The sequence below is a fragment of the Lipophrys pholis genome, assembly GCF_963383615.2.
Source record: "Lipophrys pholis genome assembly, chromosome: 8".
Classification (NCBI taxonomy): domain Eukaryota; kingdom Metazoa; phylum Chordata; class Actinopteri; order Blenniiformes; family Blenniidae; genus Lipophrys; species Lipophrys pholis.
In genome coordinates this window covers 19,320,571-19,346,645 of record NC_137630.1, presented here as the reverse complement: position 1 = coordinate 19,346,645, position 26,075 = coordinate 19,320,571, and the positions used below count along the sequence as shown (strand labels likewise).

General features: G+C 42.9%; 1 protein-coding gene across 1 annotated transcript in view; it reads left to right on the top strand.

Annotated features, from left to right (window-relative positions):
• Window positions 1-26,075, top strand: part of LOC308112978 (ERC protein 2-like) — a gene marked incomplete at its 5' end in the record, with an annotated part of 146,593 nt that overhangs the window by 91,702 nt on the left and 28,816 nt on the right. The window contains 3 exons of the mRNA XM_080468834.1: window positions 7,921-8,068; window positions 12,457-12,618; window positions 18,187-18,254. Coding sequence (XP_080324960.1) covers window positions 7,921-8,068; window positions 12,457-12,618; window positions 18,187-18,213 — 337 coding nt within the window. The 3' untranslated portion in view covers window positions 18,214-18,254. The remainder of the gene's footprint in view (window positions 1-7,920; window positions 8,069-12,456; window positions 12,619-18,186; window positions 18,255-26,075) is intronic.

Sequence of the window (26,075 nt, the reverse complement as noted above, 5' to 3'; positions counted from 1 at the left end):
GCGTGTGTCTATTGCTGCTTTAGGGGAAGTGAGTGTAGTGGCCTCCCATTCCACCGCATGTCGGCTGTGGTTCAGCTGTGGTCCACCGCCAGGCCCTGCATTTGGAACACAGAGAAAATACACCAGGGGTACTCGCTCCCACTGTTTTCTGGACCCGTCTTTCATCGGTTTGTGTGTACATGTGTATTTTGAGTGCAGGTTTGTGTGTGAATAAGTGCGTGCGCGTATGTGTGTGCGCCACTACGCTGTACTCTCTGCCCCTGATATTTTAAGGTCTTTTGGCCCCACGTCATGAGTGTGCGCTGTATTTCCAGGCTCCAGTTAGATGACCGGAGTGAGAGAACCCGTGCGGAGGACAGGAAAGGCAGGAGGAATGAGGAGAGAGGAAAGCAAGGCGGGTAATTGAAGGGTTCAGGGTAATACTTAGGCCAAGGATGGCTGTTTCAACGTGTTTGCATAACCTCCTTGAACTTAATATTCAGCCCCACTTTGGAGTGAGTATAGGGCACAACAGAGGCAAATTGAGAATGATAGAGGGAGAGAGATGGCGAATGATAGAGAGGTCCGGTTCCAAGGCGGAGGTGATCCCATTCTCTCCTCCGACTGGATCCTCTCTTTGATCAGCCACAGAAAGGGGGAGGAGAGAAGGAGTGATGGAATGAGGATGGAGAGAGAAAATGACAGCGGATTGTGGTAGCTTTCCTGTCCAAAAGCCTGTGATGAAGTGTTTGACAGAGGGTTATGGAAGCACAGAGGAACGCACAGGGCAATAAAGATTACATTTTGGGTGACGCAATGCAGAAGATGTCCTCCTGGTATTTTCAGTTTACAATGCTGACAGTTTAGAAGTGGATGCTTCACTATAGCCCCACTGTGCTGCAGAAATAGATATGCATCTGTTTACTTTCCGGGTCTACAATAGCTCAGCTATCATTTGGTAAATTGTGAACACACAATAGTCAGTTTAATTGATATTTATTCCAATGGGGTTGTTACTGATGGAAAAAGTAGCAAATAGATGGATAATTAGGTGATTATTATTCCAGATTAATCATTTTTATTATTTTTTTATTCCCTAAAAGTAGTTCATCACAAAAAAAAATAAATGCATAGAACAAATGAATTGTATTGGGCCAGGTGGTGGTGCTGTGGTCAGAACTCCAGTTCAGTTTGCATGTTCTTCCTGTGCATGTTTAGCGTTTCTTCAGTTACTCTGGTTACCTTCCACAGTCTAAAAACATTGCTTTTAATTAATGTTATTGTGTGTCTGTAAACGTGAAGGTGCACATTATTGTTTGTCTTTCTGTGTTTGGCTTGTTATGGATGCACCTGGGATCAGGCAAGCTGGAGAGAAGAAGATGATGACTAAGATATCGTCTCTGTCATTTCAGGAGAATAAGTGTCTTTTGCTTTCATTTGTGCGGTCATCTCATGTGACGTGAGCCGCAGGTTGTGTTGTTTCATCGCTTCATATGTGAGAAATGACACGGGGGGGGGGGGGGGGGGGGGGGGGTCCATCAGTGTTTACTCTGCAGCCTTATTTCTCTTTCATATGTGTGTATGTTTCTCCCCTGCTCCTCCGCATGTGTGTGTGCGTGTGTGTGCGTGTCTTCCTACAGTAGTGTAACTGGGGCTGTGTTACTCATTCAGTGACCCTCACCTCTCTCTCAGATGACAGGGAGCTTTAAACAAGCCAGCTGCTGTATGAATGTGTGTCTGTGCCTGTACTTGCGTCTGACTGTGAGGCCGGGGAGCCTCACACGTGTGTGGTACAGTACAGCCCCCTGTCTTGTTTCTCGTGCCTCGGGGAGACACTGTCAGTCAGCTGAAAGACAATAAAAAGACAGAAAACAAATGCCCCCTTTAAGTGAATGGAAAGGACTCCGCTGCTATGGTTGGGTCTCTAGGGGGCTCTCTTATGCAGAGAGCTTTCCTTACTGGTCGGAGCTGTTTATTGGAAGACCTTGTACCAAACAGCTCTGGAGATTGGCAGGGGGTTTAACTAATCTGACATGGATTCAGTTTTTTTTTTCATACACTGATGTGAAAGCCAGAGGTTACGAAGCAGAACAATTGTGCAAACAGCGAGACCCCCAAGGTCATAGAAACAGAAAAAAAAAAAGATGCTGCTGACATCTCAGACATCGGTGGGATCCCACAGGTTGCGTTTATTGCGTGACTTTTTACAACAACAGGAATCCATCTGAACCATAACTGACCCAAAAGATGGTCATAAATTATTCTGAAAACGAGAGAAAACATGCAACGAGGCATATTTTCTTGAACATTTTCTGAGAAGCATATTGAGCAAGCTTAAATTACCGCCTTGTGTCATTTTGGAGCAGTTTTCCCATTGAGTTTTGAGAAATTGAGCATATACGCTTCATGTCTTCTGCATGCACACAGACACCAGGTCCCCCTCACTTTTTCCCCCATCTCCCCGGGTTTCTCAGTGTCCTCCCCCCGTCTCTCTCCGGCTGGAATGCAGCAGTGGCCGTCTGGTCCTGCTCATCTCTGGGAGCAGTCAGCCATCCCTCCTCGTCCCTGCTCCCACTCTAAACATTTGGCTAGTTTTGGCAGATTTGTTGATTTTTGTCCCCTCGTATTTTCCCCTCTTGTTGCTGTAAAACTGATACATACTCTTTCAATTAGACTCCCACCACCACCACCACCACCCACCACCCACCACCCACCAGTCAGACAACTAGTGTGGGAGTGGGGGTGAATGGCGTAAGTGGGTTGTATATTTTATTAGTGAAGTGAAAACACACATAACCTGGTCCGGTTGTGGGAGAGCCCAGCTGCTGTCATGGATGTTTCTTGAGAAGCTTAGCTTAGCATGTAAACGTGAGCAGTTTTTGCTCAGAACTTGATATTAGCATGTAATGTCCAATACACTGAAGCAACTCGAGTTTGTTGTGAATACGGATGAACAATATCCCATGAATGAAAAATAAATAAATAATGGTTTGGATTCAGACAGACATACAGAGGAAGTGAGTGATACCTGGATCTTACATGTGCTGCAAGTTAGCGGCTCCACGTTAGCATGGAACTAATCTGGCCAAAACTTAGACCTCATAAAAAATGCATTTAACCTGCGTTTAGAGTCGATGCGCAGATTTACCATCTCAACTGGCTTTAGAATAAGCTTACAATATGAAGCCTGAGTGTGTGTTTTATGTTGGAAATAGACATTTTCCTTAACTCCTCAGCTGTAAATAACATACTGTTCCAAGGCCATAAATAATAGTGTCACTCAACCATGCCCCGTTCTTATGTCCTCTGCTTGCTCTCACCACAGGCCCCTGCTGCTGCCGAGTCAGGGGCCCCCAGACTTGAGCTGCACCTTCAGATACTCACAATCAAGGACAAGCCGTAAAATGCCGGAGGAATGCCTCTGCAGAGTTTGAGTTGGGTTAAGTGTTGGAAAGGCATGATCACAACCTAGAAGAGCTCATAATGGATGCTCTGGGACCAGATATTAGTGAGCTGTACATGTACTTGCTAACCAAATACATCACACGTGCACATAAGGACATGAAAGCTCAAATGTGTGCGCAGACAGGCAAATGTACTCACACTCACACACACAGACACTAACACACACGCACAACTCATGTGCACATGTGCACTTAAGGGCAGACAGTATTGATGGTTCCCTCGGGCATCACACAGACGCATCTGTTTCTGTCCCACTGACTCTCCACACTCATAATTTCAAGTAAGTCATAACACAAATTATAAACACATATTCCTCAACCGTGACGCCTAGGAATAACAACATGGAGTGCGCTGAGCTGATTTAGAGTAGGCTGGGACTCTTAAATCTTTACCTTTGCTCCTTTCTTCCCTTCCACTTCTCCTTTCCTTCCCGTTTTTTCTTTCTTGTGCAGCACAGGTGGCATTCACTCTTGTCAAACACACACTTCCTTCTAATCTGTTCCCTTTATCTTTTGCCATCTCTTTTTTTCCCCCGTCCTTCCTCACAACCTGTGACGTCCATTCCCTTCCCTTCACATTCTTTCTCGTGCAAACTTGTGGGTTTACACTCGAGCTCAACCCCATTTTAACCTCTTGTCACCTTGAAATCTTGCTGACCTGGCAGTCTTCCATGTGCTCCACACCACTCCTTCATCAGCAGCCCAACCTCAAAGATATCGTCATCATCCTCTTCTCTCCTCATTTTTCATGTCGTTGCCCCGGAATTCTCTTTCTGCCTCATATGCATCCTTTCCCCTTCCTTTCTTCACTTCCTACGCACACATACACATGCTCACTTCTCATTGCACGGTCATGTATTTTAGCCATCCATCTCCCACCTCTGTTCATCCAAATGTCTCAATATGTCCCAGGGACCATGAAGGTTCAATTGGAATCACATGTTGTAGCTGAACTCAGAATTTCACCCCTTATAAATAAGACGTCAGTCCAGCTTGTGCTGTTCTGCAAAGACTCTCACACTACTGAAACTAAATCTGAGCCACGTGAGATCTGGACAAATGGCACATATGTTTATATGAGCATCGTGTTTATCATTTGTAGGCTAAATTGCTGGTAACTATTGCAGGAGATTTTCGACACCTGAAATCCAGCTGCAAGATATATTTGTTTATTTATTTGACAACCTTATCATTGGTTGCTACTTGGTATTTGACTTTATGACGACGAATCACACGTTTGACACAAGATGCCATTTCATTATCAACCTCTCACTTGGACAGGGGAGGAAGGTAATCTTTAGTTTGCACAGGTTAGGAAGAGTCAACGTGAGACTTATGAGTGAGACAAGACGGGAGGAATAAGAGAGGGTTCATCTTCCGAAGATCAGATGGCTGATACAGTCCATGCATTTGTCTTTGTGTGTCTGTGTGTGTGTGTGTGTGTGTGTGTGGGGGGGGGGGGGGGGGGGGGGGGGGGGGGGGGGGCATGTGATGATTCCTGTCTTCCGGAGTAATGCACAGTGCAAGTGTGATCTACAACCCGGGCCAAACGGTCACTCAAATTAGATATGATTAAATACTCCGGCATGATTCAGGTTCAAAGGCAGCGTCTGTAATGGTTATCAACACACACACACACACACACACACACACACACACACACACACACACACACACACACACACACACACACACACACACACACACACACACACACACAAATAAATGCTGTGTCCTTGGAATTACTGACTAAGCATGTGGGAAACAACATTTACAGGTGGGCTAGTCATGAAAATGCCCCCTTTTTTTTATTGTTTTAGGAAGACATCACTCAGTGAGCACCTACGGTGAGACAGCTCACAAATATGCTGGAAAGAGTTTACTTTGCACTAAAAATAGCCCAGATTTTCAGGGCTTTGGGGAGTAAAATTCTCAATGGCTAAAAGCATTTCTCGGCCATTTGATGATTATTTTTTTAAAGTCTTTGCTTCTTTGAAAAAAAAGAAAAAAAGATTCACATTCTTATCGTTTTTCTGCGATAAAACAGACTCATAGTTGATTCAGCTGGGGCAAAGTGATGAGTGTTTGAGTAATTGGGCCTTGATGAAGTGACTGACTACTGGTCAGAAAGAGATAGATCTGTGTTTGTCTTTTCAGATCCATTCACAGATTAGATAGCGGTGAAAGGTCAACACCCCTCTTTAACACCCCCACCCCGTCCTATAAGAGGTAAAGGAGAAAACTCATGGTCAGTCAGGTTGCATTCTGAAAATGTCCTGAAATTGTTCCTAATGACTTGTGTGTTCTGCAGTAGAATTACACCCATTCACATAACATTCTCAAGCTGCATCATCAGTGGGAAAAACCACATGTTGAGTTTTCCCGCCGGGCAGCGCGGTGTAAAGATGGTCCTGGTCAGCCTGAGCTGTTAATCTTCCACACTGTTTATGAACAGCAACACAATCTGCTGCATTCCTTGCCCGTATATGACTCAGTGCATCACCTCTTAACTCTGTTGAACACATCTGAAGCTGAAAGTAAAGCTAATGCCATATTCCCATTCCTTAAAACTCATCACCAAGTTTGTTCGGCCTTGTAATGACGGTCTGCACTAAGAGACCGTATAACCTTTAACCCTGTTTGATTAGTGCACTGTTGATGCTTTTTATCCAACTTTAAAGATGTTTCTCAGTTTTACTCTGTGAATATTGAGGTCATGTAGAGTACTGTAAGTCTACAGTCTGCAGCACTTGCTCTGGTACTGGTCCAATGTAAGTCTGTGTGTGTGTGTTCCCATTACAGTGAGCATTAAAAGGAATAACAGTGGAGGTGTGGGGAGACGAAAAGTGTCATTTCGGTCCTGCTCTGTGATTAATGGTGTGATTAGCTGCTCCAGTCTATGTCAGAACCCACATGAGTGCACACAGAAATACATGCACAACATGCAAGCACACACAGACACACACAGAGGCCTATTAATGGCCTTGAACGGGAGAATCCAGAATCCAGATGCGGCATGCAGATAATTGTACTAAAAACACTCAATGTGGAGTCCCAGGCCAGCAGGACTTTATTCAGAGTTCAGCATGTTTATTTTCACAATTTAGTTATTTCTACAGGGACTTAAATCATGGAATAAAAACACCCCAATGCAGGTCAATTTTTAATAGAGACCAAAGTGTATTTTCAATTCGTTTCCCCTTTACCTCTCACCTCACACAAATCCACACATTACCTTCCAAGCTGGTTTAATACCCCACTAATTTCAAAAGAGTCATAGTTGCGAGGTGCAATGTTTACACTACACTCTGACTAGACAGTGTGAGACTCTTGCAAAGGTCACTTAGTTCAAATTTGGAAAAAAGTGAAGGTGGCATAGATCAGGGGTGTCAAACACATTTTAGTTCAGAGGCCACATACAGCCCAATCTCATCCTGACTGGTAAAATAATGCCACAATAACCTTTAAATTCAAACTTTTTTCTGTTGTGGAGCAAAATATACATGATGAAAATGTCTATATTTTTGCTAAAACCAAACAATTGCCACTGAAAATTACTACCATCTCAACATAAAGCCAATTGCATTAATGCTTTCTGGTGCAAAACACAGTGAAATGTCCAAAAGTAACACAATCCTAACCCCAAAAATCAATGTTTTCTTTGAAATTTAAAATTTATGCTTGGTGGTTTGGCGGGCCATATGGGTGCCTCTTGCTGGCCTGTTTTGGCCCACGGGCCCTACGTTCGACCCTCCTGGCATCAAAACCTTTTTTTTTTTAAATTTTGCATCAGCTAATCATTTTTACATGTGACTGCAGTAAAAACCGTAAGTAAGAGTGTAAAAGTGCTGGGTGGATATTTATGGATCCTGCCCGTATTAATGTATATGGGTAGACAGATTCCTCTGGGTTTACGGCGTCCCACCTGATGACTAGGACAGTCATCATAGAATCTTCACAAATTTTGCAAGAGATGCCTTCCAGACCTGTGGTTGTGTATCTGTACACCAGGCTACAATGAGCTTCAGTGGTATCGCTTTCTCTGCACCTGTGGACAGTCATTTGCCACCCACTCATGTGAACACACACAATGACTGCGGTAAACAGTGGTGACACAACAAAGATGTCATATCCTCCTCAGCCTTCTCCATTAGAGTCCATTATACTATTACATGGCCATGAGTCACAATGAAGTACCACTAATGTAGTACTTAGCAGACCACTTCAAAGATGTCTGCCTCTTTTCTGTGGAATCTCTGTCTGAGTTTAAGAACCTCTGGAATGAATGAGGTTGCTCTGACATCTCTATGTGTACCAGCCACAGCTGCTGCAGGCTTTGTCTGCATCCTGAGTGTCTGCTATACACCTGTCTCTTCTCAAAATGTCTAACCAGCATGCACACATTGTACTGTACGTAATTATTAGGTTCTGCTGCTCATTAATGAACACAATCCTATCTTTTTTGTTGTCCCTTCAGGCAGCAGGCTTTGCTGGCAGCCATCAGTGAGAAGGACGCTAACATTGCCTTGCTGGAGCTGTCTTCCTCCAAACGCAAGAAAGCTCAGGACGAAGTGATGGCGCTGAAGAGGGAGAAGGACAGACTCATGCACCAGCTCAAACAGCAGGTACATTCACCACGTTTGACCACCAAGTTATTTATACATGCCCATAAACCACGGCTTGAATTTACAGCACCCCTGGTCTGGGAAGCTGACCGGCCTTCCAATGAATCAAAGGGATCCTGATCTTTGGTCACATTTCAGAACAGACTCAAGCTCTTTCAATCAAAGCAGGGCAACAAATTCAAACCTGCTGCTGACAATAAAGCATTGCTTGCATTAAGGGGAAGTGAGACTTCTGAACTTTCCGACCAGGAACAGACAGAGGTTAATAATTCCTGGTAGTTAACAGAACGTACTCCCCCGCTTCAAACCACACTAACTTCGTTTAGTCATGACAAGACGAACCAGTCATGCGTGAGCTGTAATTCCGAAAGCAGGCACATAAACACATGCCGAACGATTTTCTCGTAAACAATCACATTGTAATCAGTGTCATTAGATGCTCTCAAGTCACAGACATACTGTAGGTTGGTTTCGTTGATGAGTCATCAACAAACATTTCTGTCCAATATTTTTTGGTCAAAGAGACATGAATCCCATTCACACAAATACCTACAGGCACACACCTATTTCCCATGCTGCCCTGCTTCTTAATATGACCTGCGGCTGAGGAAGGTATGTGGATCATTAAGGTCTGGTCAGACCACATCAGTGACTGATCTATCGTGAATGCTAACAGTAATGAGCAAGCAGCAGGGAGCCTGCATATACAGTCTCCTGAGTCACAGGGGCTTCTGGGAAAAATGGGGCATTTAAAAGTCAACAGATGCAGTGGCTGGTTGCGCATGTAAGTGCGAACCCATGTTTGTTAGAGTCTCGTAAATGGTAAACAGTTTCGAGGGGGGCGCAATTCTATCTGAGGAAATTCGAGGAAAGCCTATTATCTGTTTATCGCCATCGGATGCGTCACACTTTCCCGTCGAGTAACTAACATTTACAATCCACCTGATGATATGATGAGCTCTAATTGCAACGGTGTGGCCTCTGGGTTTTGAGGGGGAAAAAAAAGGGTAGAGAAGAAAAGAAAGGAGCAAAACATGATTGGGTAACACATACACCAGCTTTTTTTGGTCTTCTTTTTCTTGTGAATGGAAAGCTTTTTTTTTTTTCCCCTGAAGGGCTTCAGGGAAACAAACAAATCAATCTAAATACAGCAGCAAACTGCAAACATGTCACAAAGATTCCTACAGGGATGTAGTGCAATGGCTTTGAAAGTGTGCGACTTTGTCATCTATTAATGTTTGAGGGGTCAGCAGGTCCTACAGGGAGTCTTTGCACTACTTCAGTTCCTTCCATTTCACATTGTGGGCTCGCTGGATGTTAAGTCGTTCAACATTACACATGCCGACTCTCTGTCGTCTGACCCATTGACACACATATCAGGATAGAGTGGCGTTCTCAGGTCTTCGGCAACCAGTGGCGGAAGGAAACTGACCAGGAAATGCCAAAGAATTATGGTACTCGAAGTCTCTTAGGAGAAAGTTGATCTTGAGACAGCAGATAGATTTACCGATAGCATTGCCCTGTCTGACCTCACCACGTTCCACCTTTGGAAGATCGTGTGTGTGTGTGTGTGTGTGTGTGTGTGTGTGTGTGTGTGTGTGTGTGTGTGTGTGTGTGTGTGTGTGTGTGTGTGTGTGTGTGTGTGTGTGTGTGTGTGTGTTTAAAGCAGACGGTCTAAGACAAACTTTCCTTTCATTCAGTTTGCTACCCTTTGAGTCGCAGTCTTTTTTTAGCGTAGACCAATGTCCAAGTACACACACGCACACGCACACACACACACACACACACACACACACACACACACACACACACACACACACACACACACACACACACTAGGAGTGTAGTGTTTAGATTTCCTCCGGAGGAGAGAGTCCGCACAAATGTGTCCCCATATAGGAATTCCTGGAGGCGTCCATTCGAGTGATGGATGGCCACACATCAGTGGGTCTTTGAAGCTTAGGAAAGATAAATTAAGAATCTCAAAAGTGTGTCATTTTTAGTAACTTTCTCTCTGTGTGCTGACCCTCTCTTGTCAGATGCACTTGAGAGTCGTTGATCTGACTGAGAACGATGGTGTTTGTCAAACTCTCCGCCTGCCTGCAGCTGGGTCACCATGCTGCTCTGTTTTTATGAGAATAGCATGTCAGTCCCGCAGACTCACAAAGGTTGTGATTGAGGGTATGATTATACAAATGTTGTGAAAATTGTGTGGCTTTCCCTGAGCTGTCTTTTTATTTATTCTTCTTCTTTTTTTAAGCCGCCTCTTGCTCCCATATGTGTTAATACAACTCCTCTCTAATCAGGGCATGCTTGTGATTTATACAGGGTTTGGAGTTGAGTTTGAGATGCAGCTGTGAACACGGCAGCCACCACTGCCATGTTTACACCATCAGCTGCAATCAGATACACAAGCAGAAGCACATACACGGCATAGATATAAAGCACAGGCCAAGTCTGTTTTGGCTTGAGGTATCAATGAAGACCTCTCCCTCCCTCTCCTCCCATCCGCTCTCACCACTGCTGCTACTGCCACCTGTGTCCATTCCTGATCTACAAGCAGGTCTGGAGGCCATTACTGAGTTATTTACTCTGGGAAGCTACTAATTAACACTAATTAAAATACACACATTCCACCTCACAGGAATTTTACGTGTGAACACCTTCTTCGCACATGCATGCAGCAGTATGCCGGTAGGAAGCGGGTAGGTGTGCGCTTTCCCATGTGTGTGTCTGTTTGGATAAACCGGATGGCCGCAAGTGGGCTGTCCTGACCACACAACCAGACCCTTCCAGAAGCAATTCATCACTTCATTCATTTGTGTTTGTGTCTCAGATCATTAGATATTAAATATGTGCACACACACACAGTTTTGGACTTCTGGCTTCTTATGCGACCATATATGGCTGTTATTAAATGAAAAAGCAATATGATTATTATCAGAATAATGGTAATGACGAAATGCTTATTCTTTGTGACCCGGTAAGGGAAAGTACTCTTACAAGCATAGAAAATAAACAGCATTGATAAACATTGTGGTTTGTTATGCATGGAAGCCCAAGCATCTCGTCCCTTGTAGCGTGCGGAAGTTTCATGACCAGCGTGGTCTATAATAGTCATTTTCTTCGCCTCAATGACAGGTGTCACCTCTGTAAAATGTTGAATTGGAGCTTGCCCCACCCAATCACACCTGCTAATGTCAACACCTGAGGTCACGCAAGGCTGTGCACCTCAACCTAGCTTTTAACAGCTCTAACCACTGGTGTGGTGTCTGTCTGAGCCCTCCTCCATCCCTCACACTTCATCTCTCTCTCTCTCTCTCTCTCTCTCTCTCTCTCTCTCTCTCCCTCTCTGTCTCTCTGTTCTGTTGCTGTTCTCACCTTATCTAAGCAGCTCTTCTCCAATTTAAACTAATTGCTAACCTCTTTAATACCAGCCACATCCTCTCCTGTGATCCTCACTGGCTCGTTTCCTCAGCCATTAGTCTGCAGCTTCTTATCTCGACAGTGATGTCCCGAGGCTGTTAACCACTGTAACGCCACCTTCTTTCTGTCTTCACATTTGACTCAGGGTTTTTGCCTCTTCCTGCTATGGCTGTCTCTGGTTTAAACAAAGGAAGTTACAACATTTTGGATGAGAGATGTGTGCATATTTTTTCTTTTAAATCATCTTCATCTTACCATACACAGTTCCACCTCCTGCTCTGCAATCATGGCCGCCCTCAGGGGAGGTATCTACAGTTGAGGGAACGAAGCAGAGCCTGTCAATATATCTGCACCTACTCTGTCTCTGTCTATCTCGCAGGCAGCCTGATTGTTAATGTTACTCAGCCTGGCCTGTTATCTCTATCCAAAGCAATGATGTTGGCAGAATGACAGGCGCAACCCCCAAAAATACACACAGGTTCACATACAGACACACAAAGCATACAGGGTCTTACTCAGCCACTCACAGACATGCAGATGCATATTTCAGTGCAATTTTAATCAATGACATCTAAAATGAGGTTGCTCTATGCAGGCCAGAACGCCTGTGTCCTTAGGGGACGCAAAACACTGACTAACTGTTCTTACCGGGATTTGTCTAATCCAATTAAATGATAATCTTCAGTATAGATGACATTTGACAGACTTACGATATTTTCATCAGATGCTTCGACTCACTGAATTTATGACCTGTCAAATGTTGTTAGCGGCACTGTTTTTATCATCTCTGATGGCTTTCAACATGCTCTCCAAGAGTCTAAAAATTCCTCAGCCTAATCACTGTAAGAGTACACTATCAAGGAACAAATAAGCAATGTTAGCCGGATGAATGGCCTATTGTGTGAATGTTATAATTACGGATCTTAAATTTTCTTTTTGTTTATCCCCTTTCTTTTTGGCAGACTCAAAGCAGAATGAAGTTGATAGCGGATAACTACGAGGAAGACTACATCCATCCTCAGCATCATCCTCATCACTCGCACCATTTACATCCAGCAAACGTGCATCACCGAAGCTTGCCAAGAGGCCCCCCCCATGCCAACCACCGAGCCCCTATGGACCAGGTCAATATGAAAGTGTGCACACACATTCACCCAGATGCGCAATCACCTGCCAGACAGCAGCTGTGGTTGTGAGCTTGTTTACACAAGTTGACATGTTGTGGGCGCTCATTCTTTTAGAGTTGATGCAATTTCACATTTGTCATCTCCACTGCTCGTCAGTTGTGGTCCGATCTGACAGCATGAAATTTCCCCTCGCTCTTCTTCTCTGTCTTCTCTCCCTCAACCTCATTACTTCTTGCCAAGTTAGACTTTTTCATATCGTTTAGATAGTAGACCTGAAGGGGAGAGCTGCCAAATGAGTGTTTCTGATTGATGGGCTTTGTGTGAGATTAGTTTAGATATCATTCATCACAAGTTTCCTTTAACTATCATATGCAGACTTCCCTCAGGAAAAAATGAATTTGCTGCTTGAAGACATATGAAGAGCAATGTGTTGTTTTTATCAGCCCAAAGTGCTTACATATAATTTTGTGTGTGCATGTCCAAGAGCACATAGGTATGTGCCTGCCTGCACACCCAAAGCCTTAATGTTATATATAAAGATGAAACCTGTCTTCGGAGACAGAAAATAACTTTCCTTCGACTGAATAAAGCTTCTCATTATTTGGATGTGATGGAAACTATTCACAGCTCTATTGTTGTCAAGAGTTGGTGAAGTGGGGGGATTCCAGGTCCATGGGTGTTTACTGTATATAAATGTAGCTGTTGATGGATATGGGGGGGTGTGGGGATTTCCACCTGACTTTAAATTCTCACCTTTATTGTATTTAGTGTGCAATATTGCATGTTTCTAGACATTATAAATCTTTACATAAGTGCTGTTGACATCACACATGCCCTGGGGATCCCCTCCACGTAATAACTGAGACATACTGTATTTATGCGTTAATGTATAGATTGATACTAGTTTATCACCCCACACACACCTAATACACGTGCATTAAGACAGGATACCTTTTTATTTTTTTTAATTATGCCTTTAGAAGGACTCACAGACCCTTTTATTTTCAGTAAAACATAATACTGAGTTTGATTGACACCCATATGTGTTTTTTAACTGAGAAATCTCAGTTGAATCACAGTTGAGCTTTGGGTATGTGTGCATGTGCTTTCTTTTCAGCCACAGAATGAATCTACATCTAATTTGGAAGATTTAGTATACTTTTAATGTACGATAATTTAGAGTGAGGAAACCGACATGGCTTCCCTTGATAATAACTTGTAATCCCACCAGGACCCGTTTGACACTCTTCAATGCATTTATTATGTATGCTGTGTTATATTTTGAATCTGTCTTGCTAAAATAATATTATCAAACTATTAGGCTACATTGTTCTTCTGTATTTCTTGCAACCACAGGCTTTATATAAAACTGTGAACAGCGGGGGATTAGTTTTTACTATCACACATTACTCCATGTCACCTATAAATATCTCTGCTTTAGTATGACTACCCGGCCCTGTTTTACTGCGGCGGTGTTTATAGTGTTTGACATATGAAACAGTAGCCCTTTGCAAGTGATATTTCATCCTTTAAGGTTGGACTGAGAGAGGCTAGTAAAGAAAGTATTATTAGGCTTGCTGGGAAATTTTGTCAAGAATGTACAGAAAAACAAAATCACTCATAAATCTGGACAGATTGGATGAATTATAACCACTATTATGAGTAAACTTTTTTTTTAATGTTTATAACAGAGAACTGCCATGGTTCATCATTTGTGTGCAGTATTTGGACAAAGACGAAGTTACAATTCAGAACAGGGGTACACAAATGAATGCTTCAAGCACAGATAATGCTAAACAGAACTTTCGAATGTGGATATTTACACACAATAAAAATGCCACCTTTCATGTAGGGCTGAAAGACATGCAGTATCCATCAATCGATCCATCTTTATTTAATAAAGCAATCGTCAGACAACAGAATGCAATTCAATGCGCTTCACAAAAAAATATATATTTGTAATATTTGCAACAAACAACTCGCACACAAACAAACTTCCCAAACCCACACACACATGCAAATACCAAAAGCAAAAAAGTGAAATGGGAAGATCAATGTAACTTGATGGGAGTAATTTAAATTTTTGGTGGAACATCTGCATCATGAATTGAAGTCATGTGCCTCCTCTGCTGGTTGTCAAACGCCAGCAGCAGTAGCAGTGACAGGTACGGCTCTGTGTTGCAACAGTAGTCACTGCTGTTTCCTTGGCGATGCCCGCCTGGCTGAGCTTTACCAGTCACATTTAAAGAGCTGCTGGGTTTTGCAAACTCCAACGTCCAACAGACCACCGGGCAGTGTAAACTTTGTGATAACTCAGGTCAAACCAAAAGTGGCAGCATTACAAACCAGTTCCAGCACCTAAAACAAACGTATACAGTAGAATAGGAACATGGTCACTCTGGACATTATTCCAGAAACTACAGGGAAAAAGCAGCAACAATAAGACAGCTCACCAGCGGGAGGTAAACACACAAGGGTTGGCCTTTATGTTGAGATAAACATTGTACCTATTTACACAGTCAAAAAGTTTGGCTCTACTGGGATGCCGAAAACAATTAGGCTCATGTATGGGTCATCCAGCTGCAGATGTTTTGCAGGGTTCATTTACCGGTTCATGTGTTATTTGTTGTCATTGCACATCTGCTTCTCGTGTTTGTCTTTACAATATTTACAACATGTGAAAGGATAAGAGCCATGCTAGTGGTGCTTCTGTCTAGAGTCCATGTGGAAAAAGAAATGAAATCGTGAATTGTACACAAGACTGAAAACAGCCAAACAGTTTAGGCAACAAAGCACAGTTACGCTCAAATGGGAACAAAATGTCCATGTGAAAGATCAAGATGAGAACTCTTGTAGTTTGTTTTCCCAACTTGGTGCCAAGAAGGGATATAAAACTTAATTTGTTAAGAAATGCAGATGAAACTATACAATCTCTTGAATAAAACACAGATTTAAAATACAACACATAGGCACAAAGTTCATATACATCAACAACTGTATTTGTTGTCCTTTTTCTGATAGTGGAACTTGTTAAGATGAGGAAAAGTCAGAGCGAGGCCTTCAAAGTTTATGTGCCTGCACGTGTGTATGGCTGATTACTAATGTAACATGGTCTGATTGGCACCTAAATCTTTAAGGGAAGACTATAGCCGAGTCCAAAAACACTCAAAGACTTAATTTTTATATATTTGCACAAAAAATGACATAATAATTACAAAGTGGAAAATGTGAAGGAGAGGAAAGAAGCCCAAAGGCCTTATGGAAGGTCTTCCCCCGCATCCCCACAGCAACTCCTTCAGACACTCAAAGTCTAAGTCACAACGGAGGGTGTTTTAAAATATCCTGTCAGGCACATTTAAAATAGATCCCGATATCTTTTATTGTAGCTTAAAAAAATGTGGTCTTATGTCACACAGTATGAGAGGTTTGTGGACGGACGTTGCCTGCGATTATCATCTGACAGTAGCTTATTAACAGCCAATAGAAGTGTGGCAGATAGTACTGCATCAAAACAATAGTCAGCAGATTTTCCACACCCACATTCTCTGTCTACTTCAAGACCAAACTTTTTTCCTTGCCCATTTCTTGAAGTCACTTGCAGCATACATTGATAACAGACATAATAATGGTTTTATAACCTACTGAAGTATGAGCAGTTCAATTTATCGTTCATACTCTCCTGATTGGTATGAGTGCCTTCCTATCGGGCTTTTTGCTGTGCTTGGAGCAGAGGCTCACCTAAAACATGCAGGATTATGGCCCTCCAGTACCAGGCATGAGACATCCCTGGTACCCAAGTAGTGACTGAGTGAATCATTTTGGGCACATCTGGATTGCTCCAAACAAATTACTCAATTAAATTTTAAAATTAAACTTGTTTTTTTTTTTCATCTTTTTCTTCCACTTTTTCACTCTTTTATCGTCAACATCTTTCAACGTCTCGTTCTTTTTCTTGATGTGTTTTCAACCCTCTCATCCTCCTTCTCTCTTTAACTCATCCTTTCTTTCCTTCCGTTCTTTTTTCCTTCTGTTTTATATGCAATACACAAGTGTGGCCAGACCAGTGGTTCAGGGTATTGCTGGGTCCAGGAATGCCACGCGAAGGATGATTGATGAAGATAATGATAATGATGATGAAGAAGGTCTCCATGCTCACCCTAGAGACCACAATGCCTTTCCAAGATACAGCTACTGCCTTGAATAACATAACAGTGACCACACGTGCATATTTTTTTGCATTTGCTCAAACGCAGGCACAGACCACTTGCCCTCCCAACTGGCACATTTCAGACACGTAAGCACAAATGCATGTGCTGGTACAGCGGCTACACAAACACAGGAACACACTTCAAAGTTTTCCCAGCAGCCAAACCGCATGTCGCCCAGGAGTCATTTCCACAGTTAGCAAGTCCATCCCAATCTTCGAACTACTGTATGCGCCCACCCTTCTATTTAATATGCGATGTGCTCAGTCGCAGGACAGGTGAAATGTAATCAGAGGAGACATGCCCAGGAACTGGATTCACCCTCTGAAGAAGCACCCTGGGTCCGTGTCTCAGCGAGGACCGTGTGCAGATTGACGGACATGTTGTGTTCATGTTGTTCTCATTTAGCCATGCCAGCACTACTGCCAGATACTTGGCAACTGCTTCGGAAGGAAATAGAAAACAGCCATAAAGTGTTTATCGGAGTCAGAATTATATAGGCTTTTCTTTTGGGTCGTTGCTCTTTTTTTTTTTCTAAGCTTTAACATGCGGCCTGCTTCAGGTTTATGAGAAGTAGCACATGGTATTTGGTGTGTGTGCATGCGTGTGCGTGTCGTTCTCTATGTGAGTATGCGTCTATGTGTTTAACCTGGCAGAATGAGTGGTTATAGGTCTGGCTCTATTTACAGAGCTTGTCACAGCCATTCACTGCATGTTAGCATTTAGCATCTTGCATGTTCCATTGAAGGGCCATTATATCTCTAGCTTAGCCGCTTAGCTATAGCCTACTGAGTTTACCAAGCTTGTCACAACTGCTCAGTTCAACCAAAGCCACTGTGGATTGCTGCCAAGACCCTTGTGTTTTTTGCCCTTGTGTCACATCAGCATGGACTCTGCTTTGCCGGAGCCCATTTTAGCATTATGCAGGAAAGAGTTTGGCTATAGTGCGCTGCCAGGTTATGCTAACCATCATAATGTTAGTGTCTAAGTGAATTAGCCTTCTTGTTAGCAGGACTCTTGTCTGCACAGTATCAGCCCCGAGGAAACCCCTGATGTGTTTAGTTATTGGTTTCTTACAGTCACACTGAGGAAAGCATTTCATGATATCATGCACAGCTTTTCTGAATGAGAGCATGAACAGGATTGTTTTGATTAAAAGTCACAGGGGGGGTTTTGGAGGACTATAAGATTAGGCAATGAGACTCGACTTGTATAACCGCTGGGCCAGAGTGTCTCGGTAAATTGTTTGTTTGGAAGAGAACTCACATGTGTCTTTTCACAGAAAGTATTGATAACATGTAAACCTATTGTTAATGGATGGATGATGATAATGGATGGTGTTTCTCCTATTTTCTCCCAGGATGATGAAGAGGGAATATGGGCATGATGACCACCACAACCACAGAACCCTTCACCCATTTGCTCACAGTAAGTTTCTATTACACAGCCTGTTACACCTTTGACTAATTTTAGAGGTAATATAGTCCCTGCCAGTACTGCATATCTGCTCCAGATACTTTAATGACCCTCTACACAATAGGCTTCTTCAGTGGGCTTGAGTAACCATTAGCTGGGAACATTGATGGTACCACAATAACCACAGCATTGCCCAACCCTGACAGAGGAGAGAGTAATAGAACCTGACTCCTTTTCCATTGCTTGTGAATTTCAGTCGACTAAAGAGCCTCGGTTGATTTAGAGGTTTATGGCTGCTTTCTGTGAAGTGCTCCTATGCTGGTTGTGCGGCATGTGGTGCACGGACTGAGTGGCTATATAGGTAACTGTGTGGTATTGGACTTATACACACTCAGCTGCTTAAAGCGAGCATACCAGAGCCCATAGGTGATAAAAACGACAAAGTGAGAAAAGCCAGAAATGGATGAGTCTGTCTCTCCGCACAGAGTTTTTTTAGTCACAGTAAAGTTTTATCGTGTGACCCCACCCTGTTGTGTGCCAGTGTGTGGGGTAGTTCATTAGAATACAACACACAACAGTCATGAAGCATTTTTTTTTTCATCCTGTCTTTCATTTTTAAAGGTTGCAAGCTAAAAGAAGCATAAAATGAAGAATGCCAAGTCATAAAGCATAACTCCTGTTTTTATATCGAAGCCCCCCCATGGGCTCAGGATGCCTTTGAACACAGAAGGTTAGAAATGAGGTACATGCAGGGATCGTTATGGTTTGTTTGAAGTTAATACTTGTGTGTTCCTGTCTGTGCATAGGAATGGCAGGCCAATCGAATAAGGAGATATATTGAGTTGTATTTATGAAAGATCAGAGCGATAAAGTGGAATTGAGGTAAAAAAAGAAAAAGAAAGAAAGAAAGAGTGTTTGTGTATTTATGTGGGAACGAGAGAGAGAGAGCGCTAGAGAGAGAGAGAGAGAGAGAGAGAGAGAGAGAGAGAGAGAGAACTACAGCAGCATGGTACAAATATACTCAGAGTTTCCAGTGCATCTCATTCTTTTCCCCTAGTAATCCACAGGTGGACCATCACAAGCAGATTCTGTCTCTAACCTCAATGACTTAGTAGTTGTGCACTTTGCCCCAGTGCTGCTTTTGGGATTAAGAATCCTATTGCTCGTGTGTGAGCAAATGGTTTGTCTTCCTCGAGTGCAAAGCTTTTGTGTATTCAGCTATGATGTTTGTGTGTGCATCTAAAAAGTGAGTGTGTGTGTGTGCGTGTATGTGTGTCTTCAAGAAAGTGTTGCAGAGCTATACAGTGCCGGAGCAGCCCACATAGCCCATAATCCAGTCCATGTGTGCTGAGAATGCAGCAGTGTCAGGATTCACCGTAATGAAACAGACCACACTGCCCCCTTTCTCCCTCTCTTTCCATCCCTCCATCTTCTTTCCGTCATCCTTGTTCTTTCCACCTTTCACAGAGTTTAGCGTTGCCCTGCTCTAACCCATATCCCTCAAGGTTAAGCCTGGAGCTGGACCCTAGAGTGGTCTACTGGTTCTGTATCTTCAATCAGATATCATGACGGTGTGCAAGTGGGTGTATATATATATGTGTGTGTGTGCGTGTCTCTGTGTGTATTAGTACTTCTTATCCCAATCTAATAGAATAAGCCAGGCACATTAGCCTTTAGTGCGGAGTGATGTTGTGGCTAGCGATATCAGTGCCGCTCATCTATCCACTGCTGTTATTCTGGCAGTGCACAACGCAAGTGCAGCTAGCGTGTATTAGCCATCCTCTATGGGAGAACAGATGGGAGCCATTCAGCGGTATGTAGCTACAGCGCAATAAGGCCAAACCTAATCCCCATATCCTGTCCCTGAGTGAGCCCTCCCTAATATGAGCAAACAGAGATGACAGCACAGATAGACAAATAGCCGGGGATCTGTGTGTCTGTGTGCATGTGTGTATGCAAGATTTGATAGGTGTTACTTGTGCTAAACCCGAGAGTCCTTGTGCTAGGCTAAATGTTGAATTCCGCACAAACCTTAGTGCTGAGTTTGAGTTGGCAAGTTTGAGTTGTCAACATGCAGGTGTGGATTTGTATTGGTTAGCTCTGGTTCTTTTCTAGAGGACACTTGACTCTCATTGGCTCATTGAGGTTGTGTATGTCCTGCTGTTGATTACAGAGGTTTTGTTTACCCTCTGGCCTCCCCGACCCCCCCCCCCCCCCCTCCCGTCCTCTAATGAAATAAGAATGTCCTTTTGGACAGAGTGCATAAGAGAAGGGGGTTGGAGGAAAAAGTGAAGGGGCCAAAGGAGTAAGGCAGAGTAGGGGGAGAGATTTTCTGGAAACATTATGCTTTATCCCACCGTGAAGTTATTTGTACTGAATAAAGTGAAAAGAAGCTGAGAGGCTTTCCAAGTAGGGACAAAAATATGTTTGTGTGTGTGTGTGTGTGTGTGTGTGTGTGTGTGTGTGTGTGTGTGTGTGTGTGTGTGTGTGTGTGTGTGTGTGTGTGTGTGTGTGTGTGTGTGTGTGTGTGTGTGTGTGCACACGCAGAAAGGAGAGGGGCCTTGTTCAGGTTAAAACAAGACTTTCATTTGCCAATGCCGTGTTTGTGAAGAATACAGTGTTTGTATGGCTACATTGTGAATGTCACTTCCACTCTACACTACACAAAATAAAATTGACTGCACATTATGGTCTAGGCTTGTGCCGATCAGCAATCTGATCATATATTAAAAGGATGAAAACACTTGTCTTCCTCTTAGTTTGCCGAAAGAAAGGGGTGCTGAGTGATGCTGAGTGGCACATTTGCCATGCCCATAGTTTACATCAGGTGTTCCAGAAAAAAGCAGCTTTGTACTTTGTTGGATAATTTTTTATGTCAATTTCTAAATACTAACTCATATCTGGTGGGAACAGGTCAGAAGTCAAAGAATCAAAAGAAAAGTGTTATGGTGTGAATATATTCTAGGGAAATGAAGAATAGTAAGCAAATGAACAGCATGGAAAGAAAGCTCTTTAAAAAAGATGTTAAGAATTGTACATTACACGACATGATTAAGTGCTCATATCAGTTAACACTTAAATGTCGGTACCTGTTTTGACATGAAGGCCTGCTGAAATTCAAACCTCACGTGAGAATAATGAAGAGCAGTGACTTTGGGCATAACATGGTTGGTTTGAGTATTTCAGGACCGCGGATCTACTGGAATTTTCCTTGATCAAAGATTTGTCTTTATATTAATCTCATACTAAATGTCAACTGGACTATAGAAGATTGGGAAAAACCTTGAACTTCTGATCAGTCTCTGCATTCAGAAGCTTTTCTCAGAAGTTAGTGTTAATAACATCCTGCCTCGAATCAGCTGTTCAGGCTGCTGGCGGTGGGAGGGTGGCACACTTTGGATTCTCTGGTATCAATTGATCATGGTTTAAACTCCACAGTCTACCTGAGAACTGTTGCTGAGCATGTCCATCCCTTTATGACCACAGTGTACCAGCAGAATAATAAACGTATTTCTTTTAACATGACACTGAGTTCACTGGACTCAAAAGGCCTCCAGATTCAACAGACTTCAGTCCTAAAGAGCAGCTTCGTACACACGATGTTCTGTGGTTTGACCTTTAAAATAAAATAGTGTTGTTTTTGTTCTTGGGCCGGCTTTTAAAAAGATGCAGCTGTGCTTTTTATTATTTTCTGATTATGCATGAAAGCAGTTCTCACCTGTTTTCTGACACCTTGCCACCAGGTATGATAATGCTGAAATAGTGACATTTGAAATCCGACCTGTTGTCAACACAATAGTGTGCAAGGCTCCATCTGATTGGCCAAATCTGTTGACATGCAGAACATGAATTCACAGTTGATACAATCATAATTTATTGCTTTTCAGTTAGTCTGTCGCAATGTGTATATTGCGTATGTGTGTGAATGCGTGTTATAAAATTTGTTTTTCAATCTCACCTTGTTGACGTCTTTCCTAACTGCAATTATCGAGTTCAATGGAATATCACTGGTGAGGAAACGACGTCAATAGCATAAAAAATCGTTAAGCTGGTTGAACTACTTTATCTGTACTGCGCTCCAGGTTAAATCTCTCATATAAACAACTATTACCCCACGCGTTATTACCACAAGTTTATGACCCGCGTTTTTACAAGACGCCTGAAGAAATGCCGGCTCTTTTAATCAACATGATTCAGAAAGTGTTATTAAATCCATGTTTTTGTCTCATTTGGATTCATTTTTGAGCACAGCAGACATCAATTATACTCGAGACTTCAATGTGAAAATTCAACTTCCTTTCTCAAATGATCTTCTGTTACCTCGTTTATTTCAGTAAATCCCATTAAAAAAAAAAAAGATTACAAAAAAACATTCTATCATCTGACATTTGTGGTCCCATGACTCGCGACGCTCAGTTCCAAATGTGTGTGCGTGTGGCTAATATTTGAGTGCATGGACAAATAGTTGTGCACGGCTGTGCTGAGCCAATGAGTGAAGCGCAGCTCGGAGGTCAGTGAAGGCGTCTGACCGAGGCCATCCTTCAGCCAGCTGTCGCTATCATCAGTCTGCAAAGACAAAGGTTGTTCCACCAGGTTGAACGTGAGTGGAAAAAAGGTAATGACTCACCAACACCTTGAGCACATAACGTAAACTTTTTTGATGCTTCAACTGCGTTTTAATTCATCCTGAAGCTTTCTACGAGTCACGTTTTAAGGATTACTAGTTAGTTTTTTTGGGGGGGAAGGAAAAAAAAACACATTTGTAGCTTTTAGTAATTATATGCTCATGATCATGTGTAAGAAATCATAAATTCATAAGTTATTGGTTTTGAGGATGCTATAAAAGTCTGAATAATGTCTCACAGTGTAGGGTCTCACAGTTGGATAAGCCCCCTTACCTCAGGATGAGGATGTCCCTGGTTGGAGTCCAGGTTTGGTTGTAATGTGTGGTCTCCTTGTGAGGGTGTGGGTTTTCCCTCAGTCTTTTCATCCGCAGTTCAAAAACATACATTTCAGGCTAATTAGTGCCTATAAATCGCTCATAGTTGTACGTGTGACTTTGTGACTGTCTGTCTCTGTATTTGCTCTCTGATGGAAAGGTGATCTGTACAGTGAGCAACCAGCCTTTTGAAAATAGTCATCACATGATTCTAAGTTGGATAAATCAGCGTAAAAGATGGATGCATAGATGCTAACTATAGACTATAGGAAACCATCCTTTGCTTCGCAGCACTGCCCTGCTTGAATTATCTGCAGCAATTAGAAAACCCTGAAACCTTTGATTGGGTGAAGAGCAATGATAGTTTGAGAGTTTTTGGGTTTTTTTCGCGGTTGTCAATGTGTGAAGTTGTAGACAGACAGGACCCAGAGACACTTCTTCCCTCCTCCTCCTCCTCCTCCTCTTCCTCCTCCTCCTCCTCCTTTTTGCAGCAGACGGAGGAGGAGGTGGGGAAGACAAGTTTATTCGTGTTTTCTTCCTTGTGTTTGTGGTTTTCTTGAAGTCATGTGAGGGAGAAGATAGTTAGACACCTGACGTGTGGATCACAAGGCAGTTTGTCTGAGTAAGCTCCCTTTTCCCACCCACAACACACTCATTACACACTGTGAGACATGGCCACACGCACAATGCCTGATGCAAACCTGTAAGTGTGCAGGAACAACTTACTGCTGGTTTTTTTTTTCCCCCTGCTGTCATTGCAAACAAATGCCTGTTCACCGGTGTAGTGGAACATTTGGTCGTGTGTGCTGCTCATCCTGAATCTTCAAAGCCCTGTGAGGGAAACCCCAGCAGCTTCGCCCAGATACACAGTTCTGAAGAGCTTCTAATCAATTATAAAGGCCTCTCATCCATCACTCAGCTGGTCCTATCTGTCATATGGAGTGTGGAGCTCGTTCTAGAATTCAGAGGTCTCTCCACAAACCGTCTCTTCAGGCATGAAGTGTTTTTTCTTTTCTTTTTTCATCCAACTCATCCAAATGGAACCAAAATGGATTTGGTCTGTCTTAAATGACTGCCGTTGGCAGCCTGAGTCCACATCTGCACTTATATTTGTGTCGTGAAGTGGCACATAAATATTTTTCACTGCATCAAATAAAACTACTCACTTTATGATCTATATGGAATTTAGTTTACCAGCTTGGTATTGTTTTGTCTCATATGGACTTCTCTGAGAAATTGGAGTGAGAATGTACCCATAAATCAGACAAGGAATTAAAATACTTTTGCTGAACTTCCTCATCTTCCCCTCTCTTGTCTGAACATGCCAGGTGTGATTCAGTCTGTCTGTAAACTCCTCTCCTCTCTTTGCTCTTAGCCAGGTGTCGTAAATCAATGCTCCTCAAGCTTTTGCCATTTTTCACTTCTCTGTCCTGTTTTTTTTCTTTCTCCATTTTATCTCTTATTAAGATAAGATACTTGAACATATCAAGTTGCTTTCTGAAAGCAAAAAATATAAAGATTAAATGCTGTGTAAAAACTTTGTGATGCAGAGGATGACTTGGACAAAGACACTAATCTGTTCAATACATTTACCCACCTCTTACTCTGTACAGCCAGAGCAAGAGAGAGAGGGAGAGACAGACAGAGAGAGAGAGAAAGAGAGATCATGGCTAGATTAAAAGGGTGTTTTTTGAGCTTACAAAGATGCCAGCACACAAAATCCTTTCCCTGAGGAGATATTTGCACCTGGGGAGGAACTTTAAGCGTTTGCATGTGTATGTGTGCCTCGGAATCAGACACAGAGAGCGCAATAATTGAATATAAGCAACGTCTCAGTGGGGCGATCTGGAGGGCCGATCCACTGTTCAAGTCAGATTACATCCTTAACAGAAAGTCTGAAAATCCACAAAGCGACACCGATAGAGGGAGGAATAGGGATTTGGAGACAGAGAAAAGGGAATCAGTCTTTTCACTTCAAACCTGTTATTTTCTTCAGACTTCCTGTGCTCCTCACTCTCTCCCTAACAGACACACACGGACAGATGAACACACACACACCCACACTAAAAGCACTAAAACTACCACACAGCCTGAGGTCCTGAGGAAGGCCTCTGTTTTTCCCCAAACCTTGTTTAAAACATATTGTCCCACCCCTAGGCTGCTCCTTTGAGGTAGAGGGAGATAGTCCAGGGCAATAAGAGGGAGGTGGGAGTGCTGGGGGTTGCCAAAAACTAGAGGAGTCACACCTGCTGACTTTATTATTTGTAACCACTCGCTGAAAGGATGTCACACCTTTCAACATATTGCATGTCCGATAATGTTAGCAGGAGTGCGAGCACTCGTACGCCCATGCATGGAGACATATTCATAAATTGCCTAATAGAAAGCAAACATATATGATCAAGATTGACAACCACAGAAACACTGGTGGAGAAATAACACTAAATGTATTTTAATAAGTAATAGCAGAAGGAATTCCACTATTTTCTTTCCGCGTTATAGAATTGCCGGACACTCCTCGTAGAATTTAACAGGAAAACTAACAGGAATTTACCTGCTTCCTCTCGCTGAAAGTCATCCCAGTGCAGAGTCAGCGGAGAGGCTTCATAACTCGGGCTATCGCCGAACCACTGCAATAACATCAACAACCTTTGGACTGCCACTCAACATTAGGAGCTGACCACTAATTAGGCCTTGTATAACTGTAGGCTGCAGTTTATTTCTCACGCTAGCCAAACACGCTCGCAAAGGTTGTCCATGTCTACTGAGCTTGTAAAAAGCAAGATGTGCTGTGTTGACATCTGTCCAAATAACAACACTTAAGTCCATAACTGCTCTTGCAGTGTTATTAGTTTTGATAGCTTTCTTTTCCTTAAACGAAGGGTTTGCTGACA